At 37.1% G+C, this 14,365-nt stretch overlaps 1 protein-coding gene across 3 annotated transcripts; it reads left to right on the top strand.

Moving 5' to 3' along the window:
• The first annotated feature begins 3,871 nt into the window (after window positions 1-3,871).
• On the top strand, window positions 3,872-13,674 carry LOC148426730 (uncharacterized). Of its 3 annotated transcripts, none has more exons than XM_088411099.1 (5): window positions 3,872-3,934; window positions 8,068-8,994; window positions 11,454-11,542; window positions 12,573-12,725; window positions 13,306-13,674. In XM_088411099.1, exons 2-5 carry the CDS (start codon window positions 8,090-8,092, stop codon window positions 13,539-13,541), a joined length of 1,383 nt encoding a protein of 460 aa, XP_088267225.1. In that variant the 5' UTR covers window positions 3,872-3,934; window positions 8,068-8,089; the 3' UTR covers window positions 13,542-13,674. The 3 variants fall into 3 exon arrangements, with proteins under 3 accessions (XP_088267225.1, XP_088267224.1, XP_088267223.1); XM_088411098.1 differs by lacking the exon at window positions 3,872-3,934 and adding an exon at window positions 4,097-4,132; XM_088411097.1 differs by lacking the exon at window positions 3,872-3,934 and having other exon boundaries at window positions 7,852-8,994.
• Window positions 13,675-14,365: the final 691 nt, after the last annotated feature.

The following is a 14,365-nucleotide window of genomic DNA, read 5'->3' as shown; positions in this document are numbered from 1 at the left end:
TTTACATGATGTTTGCTGGTCAGTACAACCTGGCTAATGATGAAAGAAGGGAATATACATGGAAAAAAGAATGCACCCTGTGTGTGTGTTAAGTTTCCTTTCACGTCACAGCGACTTCGGTTCTGTGCTTAACTTTGACAAGCATTGGCAAAAACGTCGCACAAGCAGTAGCAGCACTTCACGCCTTGACACAGATCCTGCTCATTAGCTCTGAAGAGTGGGCGGCCACATGCACATTTGCTTCAGAAATTACAAAGAAGAACAGACACCACACAGGTTCCCTTCAGCCACACCACAACTACGACAGTGAGTTGTATTAGTGTGAAAAAAGACTGTGGCCGTATACAGTGACAGTTTGTCACTGCATCACTCATCAGACTTGTGGTTCCTCAGAACCCCACAGCTCATATACGTCCACTGTGGTAAAATGACTCACATCTACCACGACGTGTGTTACACGACAATCTACCTCTGCATGTTGTTTAGTTTACTAACTCTTTGATTCATTCATGAATAAAAAAAACATGCCAACAATATATAAATTGGTACTTCAGGTGGGAGAATAAATAGTGATTGTGTTCTGGTTTTTGAAGGGCATTGGACCTGGGAACATGTGCAAAGTCTGCCTGAAAGCTGATTTTATGCATCCAACGATTCAAGGGGTGTGATGGAAAAAGTCAGAATTTCTGTAGGGTAATACCCTTTCCTGGAGCTAACTGGAGTCGATGCTAACTGGAGAATTAAACAAGAACAGAATCAGTGGCGACCACCGATTGAGGAAGTCTCGACTGTCCATCTGGGACTGCTTTGCTCGGTCAGGTCCTGAATGCATTGCTGTCATCGACAGAAAACTAAATTATCAAATGTTTACAAGACATTTTTCACAGAAGCATGCTTTTCAATTTGAAAGGGGATGAATGATGTCACTGCTTCCTTTCTCTTACTACGGTCTGCTGGAAAAGCAAAGCTTGCTCTTGTCATGTTTCAGATGACATTTAACATGCTAAATCATGTAAATGAGAAAAAAAATTGACTGTCCAGTCATATGTGACATGAGACCACAAATGTCACACACCAACACTTCATACCCACACAAACATCTTGGTTCACAGAAATTAATGACCAAATGTAATCTATTCTTTGTAGTTGACAATGTAAAATATAAGGAAATAGCATTCATACTTTTTCGTGTGGTTCGTATTTATGAGCTAGATATATTGCATAAGTTTGTCAACTCCAAAGCAAGGATGCTTTTTGCAGACTTGCATTTTGTCACGTTACTATGTGGAATACTGAGTTTTATCGTCCCCTCTTCAAGGCTTTTATCCCGCTTTACAATTAACATCAACAACTGCCAAGACCTGTGGGGTTGGTAGTGTTTGTTGTGTTGCCTCCTCCTGGCGTTTTTAGGTCATTGCTTTTATTTTCTGTTGCCGTCAAACTGCCTCTGCTGCAACCCGTCACTACAATGCTGGTCTGCACCTTGGCATCTCGACTCCCTAAGATACTGGTCTACTATTGGTCAGCGTGATGGGGTCACTACAACGCTGGTCTGCTATTGGTTGGTGCACGGGGTCACAAAGATGGCTGCCTAAAAACTTGATCTCGTGTGAGAGCGCTTTCAATATTGTATTTATTATGCATTTTAGTGCTTTGAAACCAACGCGAATTGGTTATCCATGAGTCCCAAGATTGTAGTGATGTTAAAGAGACAAGTCAGAAGATGATTTATATGAAAACGAAGTTGGAGATAATCAAGAAATATGAAAAAAGCTAAGCTAGCCCAGCCTAGGCTACTCTTACCAGCGAATATGGCCATAACAAACTTCACTCAAAGGTAAATATTATGACATATTATGGTTATTAGGTTATTATTATTAGGGTTTTACATGCATTAGCTAATTAACATAGGTTTGGATTGCCTGCTTTGGATGAGTGGTCACGATATAGGATGGATGGATATGTAAAAAAATATATTTGAGTTAATGGTGCCATACAGCTTGACAGTCAAACACCAAAATGCATTGTGTTCCAGCAGCAAAGTTTAGGAAACACGCAATTCAACACCTTTTTTCAGCATGTTTTACTGTGACATATGGGTACTGTAATGCAACCACTGCTGCAGCTATTTTAACACTTTGCTGGAAACGCATCAAAATACTGAACGCTCAACCCCATGTATGCATGTTTCCTGTCACAGATAAATATCTTCTCTGTGGTTTGGTGTCAGAGCAAAGAAAGTGTTCACGTAGTGACCAAATATTTAACTTGACGTGGTAGGACTGTTAGTCCATACTCATAATTGTCACTTTGGGTCAACAATGTGTGTTGTTAAGGTTAATGTTCTTGTAGTTTCTGTAGTTTGTAGTGCAAATGTCAGCAGATTAAGATTTTTTTGAGTCCAAGGCTCATTGTGCATTTTTACCAAGTTGGTACACCACTTACAGCCAAGGTGGTTGGGCAGGCACAGCAGAATTAGTGTCCTAGAAAGCCTGATGGAGTGACAATTTAGTGGCAGAAAATCGAGCTAAACCTTATGCCTGCTCATTGCATGCCTAACACAAATGTAGATAGCTGGTCTAAAGAAACGTACATAATCAAAAACGGAGACCCACATGCTATTGCTTTGATGTTTTATATTTTAAATAACATGATCAATCAAAAAATGAGAAAAAAATGTGTAAGTGCGCATGCAAGTGGTATAGAATGATTGATACCTCGCTAGTCATGGCTACTGTGACCGAAGGGGTCTTTTTCCTCAGGCACAGTGGTTTCTAAAAATCATAATAGCAGTTGTAGATGAATTAATGTTTATGAGTGAATGAGGTGAGTGAATAAGTTTCGTAAGTTAACTCAAGTTAAGCAGATATTCTCTACAACCTTTACTTTCTGCCGTCGTTAGGCTGTTTTCTTTTGTGATTCGCCTAATAATCAGAAAATAACATGAAAACAAAACATTGTTCATTCTGTATGTCACAGACTTGCTCAAATGTGGGGTGTTCTTGAGTTTAGCTTTGCAATGCTCCACTACATTAGCATCTTTGTTACTAACATTAACTTTAAGCTTCGTTACTAACATTAGCTGTGGCTGCATTCACAGCTGGGGTTTTTGCATTTATGTGGTAGGGCTAAACTAGAGGTGCTTTTGTGGTAAGCAAGTCAATGCATAGCGCTTCACTTCATATCATTTTTCTTTATCAAAGGAGCCATTAGGGCATTTTTCATTTGAAATTTACCATTCAGCGGTCCGACAAGTATCAAATGTTCCTCCATTTTCACGTCTTTTTTCCTTCTTATTCTGAACTTGCCCTCCCACTCATAAGAGGAGCTTATCAGGTTATGCCAAACACAATAACAGTCAATCAGAGTCCATTACTGGATGTGGTTGACCTTTGTTTTTCAAACACCAACAACTCAAGCATTAGAGGTTTGAGAGAATAAGAAAATAAAAAAGGATTTTGTCAACATACAGAAAGCATAAAGTGAGAGATCAAAAATGTGCTTAAGGTGACACATAAAGCTTTAACTATTGTAATTTAATGTCACTCTTTTATTTTGGCCCCCTATATTTTTGTAAACTGCAAGCTACCCCCTTTGAGTACACCCATACAATTACATAAAGTGCAATATAAGAGTTGTACAAAAAAATCTTGATCATCAAAATAATAGTTTGCCTTGTTGTATTATATAGAAAGGAATTTGTGATTTATAAGATGATCTAAATTTTCGCTTTTAAAATTAGTTCCACATCAGTGACATAGCAAATGCCCAAAACAAGGTAGCAATAAAAGCACCAATGATAGAGATGAAGGGGAGGGGCTACAAGCACAGCGGAAACTACACTAACAAAATGTACATCCCCAATCAAATGTCATCATTGCCATGATGTGAGACATCCCATTACTCACCTGGGAGAATATGCACTGTATACTAAGTAAGTGTCTCATCAACTTTTCTTTCTTTAAGTACACTCCTTTCAGCACACTTGTCTGATGAGTGATCATTGGCTTTCTATCAAAATATTTGAATTTTCTGCTGATGTTCTCCTGCTCCTCTTATTCTCTCGCATGGAGGCTGAACTTCATGAGTTGTCCAGTCAAGGAATGGATGCTTCAACGCGTCACGTTATTAGGTATAGCAGCACGGTGTGATTACAAAAGCTGTAGCCGCTGTCTTACAGAACTCAAAATATTAGAAACAGCCTTCAGCACAATACAATTCTAAACATTTCCAAATAGAACATAGGATATCTTGCAAACCAATACCTCTCTGACAGAGTCAAATGTTAGCATCATATTTTTTTTTTCAATTTTTTTCACTAGACTATGAAGTGGTGTGGTAAGGGTAAATCAAAGCATTGCACACTTTGTAGAACACATGCAAAAGCTTTAAATACAGTGAGTGTCATCTAGAGAGCAATGTCGGCAGAATCACAGAAGAATATACAGTTGTGGTTATAAGTTATTTCCTGCGGCAGAATGATACAGCCTACATTTTTGGTACAGGGGAAGATAACCGAATTCGGCATTCATGCTTACATTGATTTGGCCCCGACCCTAACAATAAAGTAATTGAGGAAGCTGTACTCTAAAAGTTTTTTCATGTCAATAAGCTGTCTAAATGTAACGCTCTGAAGGATACAAAAAAAGGTGCAGTAATGTGGAATCATTTTCACAAAGCTGCCATTTAGTATGTTTGGATATTGCAGATAAGGAAGGTCCGCTATTGCAAATTAGTAGATGTACACGCTATAAATATACAAACAGCTCTAGAGAAGATAAGACATTAAAAGAAAAATGTTTTTTTTATGTTTTGACTTTTTGCATATAAATTGTTATATTGTCAGCAACCCAATAAATATAAGCAGTTCAGGGAATGGATTTTTGTATTTGAGAGTTATGCTCTTAGTCGTTTATAGAATTAAAAAAAAAAAAAAAAACTTTACATGTCAATAGCAAAATCGGAGAAGCAGATTATTCTGCATCGGCATTGGTTTCTATTTTATTTTGCTTCCGTGTACTGTATATGAATACTCACAGGATAGTAAGTCATTAAACATTTGACATCTCTCAGAATTGACCAGTATGTATTAACAAAAAGAACTAGTGTACAGCATATTTACAGGACACAAACACATGTCATTTTGGTTAAAAAAATAACAGCAAACATAATAAATAATAATCATAATATTCATAACCATATTTTTAAACGACCTTTTTTTTTTTAACAAAAGAGGTATGTCTATGTGAGCCTTAAACTTTTAAATGAATATATAATGTACATCGTTTAGGAAAATATTGTCCAGGTGACATCTAACTTTAGAACAGTCATATTTATATATGCATAGTATTATATAACAAACAACATCAGGCAAACTAGAGAGTAGCGCAAAGGACTTGTGAGTAGTTATCTACTTTACAGATTTTATAGTTTAATATTTATTAACTCAGCATGTTCATCTGCTTCGATAAATACCAGCAAAAGGAATAATATAATGTGCATAAAAATGTGGTGATAAGTCATAAGCAGAGTCAAAGATGACACGCCAGCATTGGACATTTAATACACTATACCCCATATCATGTAAACTCAAAATTTGAAAAATATGCAAAAATGCTGAATGTTTGGGCGGGAAAATAAGTGTGTGTGGAAATTAAGTCGAGCAAGTACGGACAGATAGACTGGCTGAAGAGTTTATGAAAAACTGACGCATGTTCTGAAGAAATCCCGGTGAGAGGCAATGAAATGTCATTCTGTTTCACATTTACATTTGATCTTTCAAAGGGGGTTGCTTCTAAAAAGTGGCTCATGCGCTGCATCAATTTAAAAGATCTTTTAGCTCCCAATTATCCGGGCAACACATTACAGCATTATTTTTAATTTGTGAAGATAAAATGATCATCACTGAAATTCTATTTGAACTTGAACGTTTTTATAATTTTAGTGTTTACTCAGGCTTTGTGAAGGGAGTTTTGTGGCTTCACAGTGCATATGTAAGTACCGAATGCGCTCTTTCTAACAAAACACAAGCACAGTTGCGCACACTTTGTTGTGATTTCAGATCTGACTGACAGTGAGACAAGAATACATAGCAAGTCCTTTGCAATACTACAATCCAAAAAAGAAAAAAATTTGAAAACGAGCTTTGTGTTTGGTTTAGATGTACGGATGAGCCGTTTTAGGCAAGCATATATATTTTGTAAAAAATTAAGAGGAACTGAAAGATCCTGGTAACTTCATTCATTTATTCATTCATTGTAGGAGATCAAAAGTGGAGAAAGCTAGTGATTGTATGTATTACTGTACATGATATTCAGACTTTATATTTAGATTTATTACTTTTCTTTGCAATATTATAAGTCAAATAATTTAGAGAATATTTCTTTTTCATCATTCTCATAACACTATGTCACTTTATTTCCAAGCTTACATGTTTTTTTCCATTGTGATTCACTAATTTATATTGTTGTGCTTTTTTTTTTTTTTTTTTTTACCGAAAAGAAACGGTGTTGGAATGAAGTAAGATAAATGATTATATCAAACAGAAAAAGGAAGTACTGTAGGTTTCCTGGTGTGATTATGCTCCTTCAATCGTCGGTCAAAAAGTAAAGAAAATAGTATTTGCTGATTATTTTACCATTTTTCTAAGCATTTGCAGCAATTGTATGAAAGTAACACTGCTTTCATTAATTATTTTATATAAATCCATACTATAACCTATAACCTTGTATCCTTAAGATATATATATATATATATATATATATATATATATATATATATATATATATATATATATATATATATATATGTGTATATATATATACAGTATATATATATATATATATATATATATATATATATATATATATATATATATATATATATATATATATATATATATATATATATATATAGATATATATATATATATAGATATATATATATATATATATTTAAAATTTGCTGATAGAAAAGTTTAGTTTAACTTTAGTTAGTTTAATTTTAGTTTGAATTTTTCTTTACAAGCAATGATTAGGTGAACACTGCAAGGAAGTTGTGTAAAGAATTGACCTGGATGGAACTATTTTAAAGTCAGTTTGCAAAAAAAAAAAAAAAAAGATCATAAAATACAGTGCATAGTGCAACTCAAATTAAGCCAAAATGTGTTCGATTTGACAGTCAATAACTTATTAAGTAAACACATATGGCATGAATTCATGTCCTTGTAGCTTTATTAATTGTGCCATGCAATGCATTCTGTGAACTGAAAAGGTTTTTTTCTTCATTTATTTATTTATTTTTTACTGTTGAGCCCTGCTATTTGCAGGGAATAGTTAACATGGAGAGTAAAAATCTCAATATGGTTGGCACCTATAAAATCGGCTGATTAATCGGTAAGTGGATTTTTTTTTCCTGCATAAAATCAGTATCGGTCTAAAAATATCCATCTGGATCAGGCACCTACTGGTGAAGTGTGTTCAATCAAACTGACTTGTATGTATTATTAGTTTCACAGCAAAAATTTGTTTTAACTGATATTTTATTGTTGTTGGACTTTTATTAACACATTTTTCCTACAATGCCTTCATTTTCCTGATTGGTTTCCTTTTTAGAAATACTGCATACAACCTGGGAACACTCCAGGTGCACTAAAAGCATAAAATACGATATTTATATCTCACAAACAAATCTTGTATTTCCAATAAACAGACACATTTAAAAGAAATCTCATATTCACAAAAAATCCTCATGTCGTAAAACGAAAAACTCATGAAACAACTGAAATGCACCAAAAAATAAAAAATAAAAAAAAACTCCTCTCATCCTCCACTAAATACATCTCACTCACATCATAAAGAGTAACTTCTTTACCCAAGACCATTTTATTGAAATAAAAAACATATGCAGATCATTTATTTTGCTAAGACCTTTTATGTCTTGGTGAGACCGTTTTATGACGATGTGAGTCATCGGTGCCTCATAGGTAGGACCCTACTGGAACATGAGATACATTTCGCTGCAATATTTTCTCTCCCCTCTGTTGCTTTGTATTTACACATTGTTCAGAATATATCAAGTGACCTCCGCGATGATTCGACTCGACAACGCTCAATACTTCAATTTCCTGCAACGGGCCAACGCTTTACGCCGCTCGGGTTCAATGTGCGATGCCCTCATATCAGTCAAGAACCAGACTTTCAAAGCTCATCGGCTGGTGTTGGCCTGTGCGAGCAGACGACTCGAACAGAAACTCGCCCAAGCGGAGACAGACCAAGAGGTCCACTGTACACTGGATGAACTCTCACCCGGAACCTTCCAGCAAGTCTTGGACTTCGCCTACACGCAGAGCCTGGAGGTTCCGGATGAGGACCTGCGGCAGCTTCTCCGAGCCGCTCAGTTTCTGGAAATGAAACAACTGGAGGAGCAGTGCCAGCGCCATTTGGACGCACTCCTCATCAGGACAGAACAGGCGGGACAAAGACATGAAGCAACGAGTGAGAGTGATGAAGAAGAGGATCTTAAGAAAAAGTGTCATGACCGAGAGAAACTGCAAGAGAGTACTTTGATCATAACCGGTGACATCGAAAAGATAACCGCAGAACAGCCGAGAAAAAAGTCCAAATTGATGAATTTCACGAGAGACAGCGTCATCACCAGCTCAGTCTCCCACTTCTCCTCCTCTCCTTGGACCAGTCCAGACCACATGTGGAGCTCTGCAAGCAACCTGAGACGCATAGCCCAGAACTACTCCAACTTCATAGCGGAGCATCCCCATGGACATGGACATGCCCACAGCCCCCCCGCACCCCGGATCTTCCCTTTGCAAGGACCTCATTTCCAGTCACCGACTCAGCGTGGAGTTGCTGGCTTGCATTCACACTATGGACCACAGCTTTACTCTGCCACTATTGGTATGGGGGCTAACATCAACCAGGTCTTGCAGGTGACAACTTTAAAGGCCAGGCAGAAGACAGAGAAAAACAGCCAGTTCAGGTAAGTCTGCACTATAATGCTATTATTATTACTTTTTTTTGTTTTATTGGGTGGACGTTCGGAACCACTTTCTTTGACCGATACCAGTACATGTATTCGACTCTTGAGTAGTCACTGATAACGATAGCGAATACCAATATCACTAATACATTTGATACACAATATTTATCCCAAAACACAATGGCAGGTCATTTTTAGCAAACATCAAAATATTCAAATGTAGCATTTTTCTTCAAATGTCATGAATTTAACTCTTTCACTGTCATTGAAAGCTATATAATGAAAAACAAATGCATAATGCAAAATGCATAAAACACAATTTTAACTGGACTGGCAGTGAATGAGTTAACTTTCTGTGTTAATGGCGATTTTCTATTCTTCTAATTTGTAATTTCTCATTGCGATAAAAAACTGCTCTGAATGGGTGGTCGATAATATCGACTGCCATCGAATGTACTAGTATTGGTATTGGTAGTTGCCCTATCTCTAACAATAATAACAATACTGTAGTAATTGTTATTTTTTCCTTTAATTTAATTTTACTTTATTTTATTACTATTTATGGTAATAGTCATAGTAGTTGAGGAAGTAGCATACAATATGCATTAAGATATAATTTAATATATATTATAAATATAGGATACATTACATATTAGATATCATACACAAGTATGCGTAATACTTTTTAATATACTGCATACGCACATATTATATGTAATATTCGAACAGTGTCCTAACAGGACACTGTGAATGTCATAATGTATATACGTTACATTAAAGTTGTTTCAAATATATTCTTATAACATACATATTGCAGAGTATATATTTTACCCTATACCGGTGCTTTATTATAGTTGAAAAACACTAAGCACATTGTAGGGGTTAGATTCCAGCAGGCCTGTGACCCATGCATACTGTTGTTAATATTATGATTATAGTTAGGATCATTATCATTTTTATTATTAATTCATCCCTTCATTCTTCTTTTATTTTTTACAAGCTTGAATGCCGGATATCCCTTAGACATTACCTCTGTTCTCATCATTGTCTTTTTTCTCAAATGTTAAAGTATTAATCATCAGTCTATTTTTTTCTTCAGTGGTTCTAGCAATACATTATTTCCCCGAATTAACTTGATTTTTTTCCCCTTCAGAATGTTACAGCACCTGACTCATCAACATGTGCTGATTCTGATGTCTTTCAGTTGAGATGAACAAACAAAAAGTCAGACCTACCATAAAATATTCTTTTTGTTAGTTTGTTTCGTTTTTAATGAATTGGCAGCTGAGAAGGCTCCAGCACGCCTTCCACCTTAGTGAGGATAAATGGCAAAAAAAAAAAAAATGGTCGGATAGATGTTTACCATGTCTCCGAACCCTTACATGTTTGTTTTGAATGTGCACAGCCTTTCCCTCCACATTTTAATACCTAATTGTGAGAAGAGGGAAGTCCCCTATATTTCTCCCCTCCTTTGCACAAATCAAGATTTTCCACCCACGGAAACCTTGCCGCATGGCAAAAAACAGCCATTTTCTACACTGTGAAAGTGTTTTAGAACTTTGTGAAAAAACAAAACTTGTGTTTCATTGAATGATTCTCTTCCTCCCACTTTAATGCAACACATCATTTAAAACCACCTTCAAGGCAGAATGTCTTCACAAGTATTTTTCCTGTGGTTGAGAAAAGAGGAAGCCATAAGCTCAAAGCTCACTATATTAGGTACACGTGCACAACCTAAGGAGCGATATACGAGACATGCCACTTCTCAATCTGTCTTTTCTAAGTGAATATTCTGCTATTTTACAACAATAACAAATACGTGCTTCACATTAGCTTCCCATGAAGCTAGCATTAAATAACAATGATAATTGTCATGTGGAAGTATTTTATTGTAGAAAGTGGAAACAGTGCAACGATGACATGCAATGTGTGCAAATGGTGCATTTTGCGTGACAAAAAGGATATGACTGCCTTCAACACAAGTCATATACGGTATTTCACTCCTTGAAAAAAGTATGCCCCCCAAAAAACATAAATAAATACAGTAAATGTTTTGCTTTGAGGGGCCGTGGTATTCTGGTACTAATCTCAGATTCAAGTGCATAGAAATGTGTGGGACATCCCAAATCTCTCTCTTATTTTCTTTTGTACTATCCATCAATCCATCCATTTTCTATCGTCGCTTATCCACAACAGGGTCACTGGCTTGCTGGTGAATATCCCAGCTGTCTACGGGAAATAGGTGGAGGACAACCAGATATGATTGTCAACCAATTGCCAATTGCACAGAGAGACAAACACCCTTTCACACACCCAATCACACCTAGGGACAGTTTAGAGTGCCCAATACACCTGCGGGCTGGAATTGAACTCTCAACTGTAACATGTTAAACACTGTCCCACCGAGCAGGTATTAATTTCCACACGTAAACAAAGTAATCATGTTATTTTCTTTATAGCTGCCCAGACATGCAGAAAGCCAAGACAAAAAAAGATTGCAAGCGCCGCAGCTCATGTCTGCGCCGAGATCCAGCCTCCTCCTCACCAGGTATGCCATAACACGAAATACGCATGATATATTTTCCATAATGCAAAATACATAACAGAGGGCCTCAGTAGCGTTTGTGCTAAGTGTTGTCAAATACGACGCCCTTGCGGGAGATAATGTAACACTTTAAAAAAGACAACACTTGTCATGACCTCCGACATTGTGCAAAGCATTGTGGAAAGTAGCGAAGAGACTTGTGGTTTTGTGAGCATGGTGCTGCATGCGGTTTACTAGACGCTGCAGTACAGTATGTCCTGCACCCAAGTGTGGTGTGTGCACAAAAACAAAATCACATCACGTACACGACTTGCTCTATTATAACCATATTTGACGTAGCGGGACTGAATGGTACCTCACCTCCAGCTTTGGTTTAAATTCATTTGTAGAACTGGTTTTTATCTCACATCTTTGCTCAATGGAACATCACGCTCTTGCCTCACAAGAGATAACAACAAAACCGTCCACCTGCCCTGCCACAAATGTCTGTACAGTTCACAGACAGATAGGACTAATGCATTGCGACACTAAAACCGCCTATCAAAGAACATTTATCTTGAATACAAACTAGTACAGTGTCCTAATTTTCTGAAAAGGGAATTTGTTTGAAGCACTCTCAAAAGTTCGTGAAAGGAAAATTTTAAACATACTTTACCTTGCAATTAGAATATATGATACACCCAAAGAAGAAAAAGAAAAAGAAAAAAAATAGAGGAATAGTTTAAGAGTAAACAATAATATTTTTGTTTAATGCATTTTGTTCTATATGTTCTTTTGGGAAGCATATCTAATATAGTGCTGACTTAACCACGCTGTTTCCCTCCCTTACTTCTGTACTCGAAATTGAACACAATGCAATGACATGCTGACTCAAATCATCACACAGCTGATTCAAATCTGGCATTATATTTGACTGTGTAGGACAAGAAAGATTGCATTTTTTGCGTCATGGCATTTACATGTATGAATGAAACTATACTATGTTGAAAATAAAGCATGATGGGTATATTTCTTGCACCATGCTGTTGAACAGGTGACGCCTGCATACGTTGTCAGCTCTTTGCAGACTGTGAATCCCAATTTAATGGACAAGACTTGAGAGGAGAGAGACCCTACCAATGCCAACACTGTCCCAAGAAATTCACTTTAAAACATCAACTGGACACACATAACCGAATTCACACAGGTGAGATCAGGGGTGCTCAATGTGCCGATGCTCAGTGTTGCGATGGACCAGTCGATTGCGAAGGTAGTATATTACACAAGCGGATAAAAAAAATAAAATAGAATAAAACGAATTACTATTTCATGTTCAATTAGAGTTACTTTTCTGATGTCAATTTCTGGTCAAATAAAAGTGATATATTTTACTAAATGTACACAAATTGCCTAGATTAAATCAATCATACAATTGAATTACAAATTTTATTCCTTTCGGTACAAAACGAGCATGATCATCAATGCAAAACATTTGCATATGCCAACATGTACCAAAAGGAAATACCTAGCACAAAGGAAAATGCTAACGAGCTGATCACTTACAAGGTCGTTCGTATAAACGCCCTGAAACAAGCCGAAAACCAGCCCAAAGTGTATCCTGCCTCTCGACTAAAATCGGTTGTGATTCAATTTTACAACACAGAGATCAGGGTAAAAATGAAGGAAATTTGCAGGATATTGTTTGATTTTTGAATTGAATTGAATTCAATTCAATGACTTCAAAGTAAAAGTAAGACAGGTTTTTATGGCCTCCTCTCGTGCCAAAGGTGAGAAGCCGTTTGAGTGTCGTCTGTGTGGTCAGCGCTCCCGGGACTTCTCGGCCATAATCAAGCACCTGCGGACACACGGTGGGGCGTCCCCTTATCGGTGCAACCTGTGCTTGGAGTTCTGCAACAGTCTGGTGGCCATGCAGAGGCACGTCAAGAGCCACCCTGTCCACGACTTCCCTCCAGACTGGAGCATCAGCAGCACCTACCTGTATACGTCACACATCGCTCACTGACATTGTACTTGTGGACTGATCCATATCGTGTTAAAATGCAATGATAGAAATAAAATGTGACCGATAAACACAAAGTCAGGTCATAAATAAAAAATGTATATACTGTACTTTCTGCACTATAAGATGCACCGGATTGTAAGGCACATAGAATAGAAACCACAATAGTGGCTGTGCTTTCGTTATGCATCCACTAGCTGGAGCTGGAGCGGCTCTGTGGTAAGGTGGTTAGCACATCCGCCTCAGCTCGCTACGGCCTTTCTGTGTAGAGTTTGCATGTTCTTCCCGAGCGCGTGTAGGTTCTCTCTGGGCACTCCGGCTTCATCCCACACTCCATAAAACATGCAAGGCAGATGTATTGGAAACTCTAAATAGGCTTGGTGTATGGGATGGTTGTTTGTCCCGTCATGCCCTCTAAATGACTGGCAACCAGTTCAGTGTGTCCCCTGCCTAACTGCCCGAAGACAGCTGGGATAGGCACCAGCAGGCCTGCGACACTTGTGAGGATAAGTGGCTGGAGAACATGAATGGATTGATGGAGCTGCTCTAAAGAGAATGTCGAGAAAACAATCAGGTAACCCAGTCAAACTTTATCAATCAGAGATTAAGAATAAAGGTTTGTGGAAAGTACTATCTGAAGAATAAAAAAACAACAACTCCTGATTGCATTAAAAGACTGTTTGATCAATGTCAAGACGAATTAAGAGTTTAAAAGAATGTAATCATGATTACATTAAAGATTGAACTTGCATTTTTTAAATTGCACTTAAAAAATATTCTTAAAAACTCTTAAAAAATATTGTTTTCTTGATTTAAAAACAGTTTCT

Source organism: Hippichthys cyanospilos, chromosome 3 (genome assembly GCF_059441005.1).
Source record: "Hippichthys cyanospilos isolate Australia breed blue-spotted pipefish chromosome 3, RoL_Hcya_1.0, whole genome shotgun sequence".
Classification (NCBI taxonomy): Eukaryota; Metazoa; Chordata; class Actinopteri; order Syngnathiformes; family Syngnathidae; genus Hippichthys; species Hippichthys cyanospilos.
The sequence above is the reverse complement of the archived record's forward strand: the minus strand, read 5'-3'. Positions and strand labels throughout refer to the sequence as shown.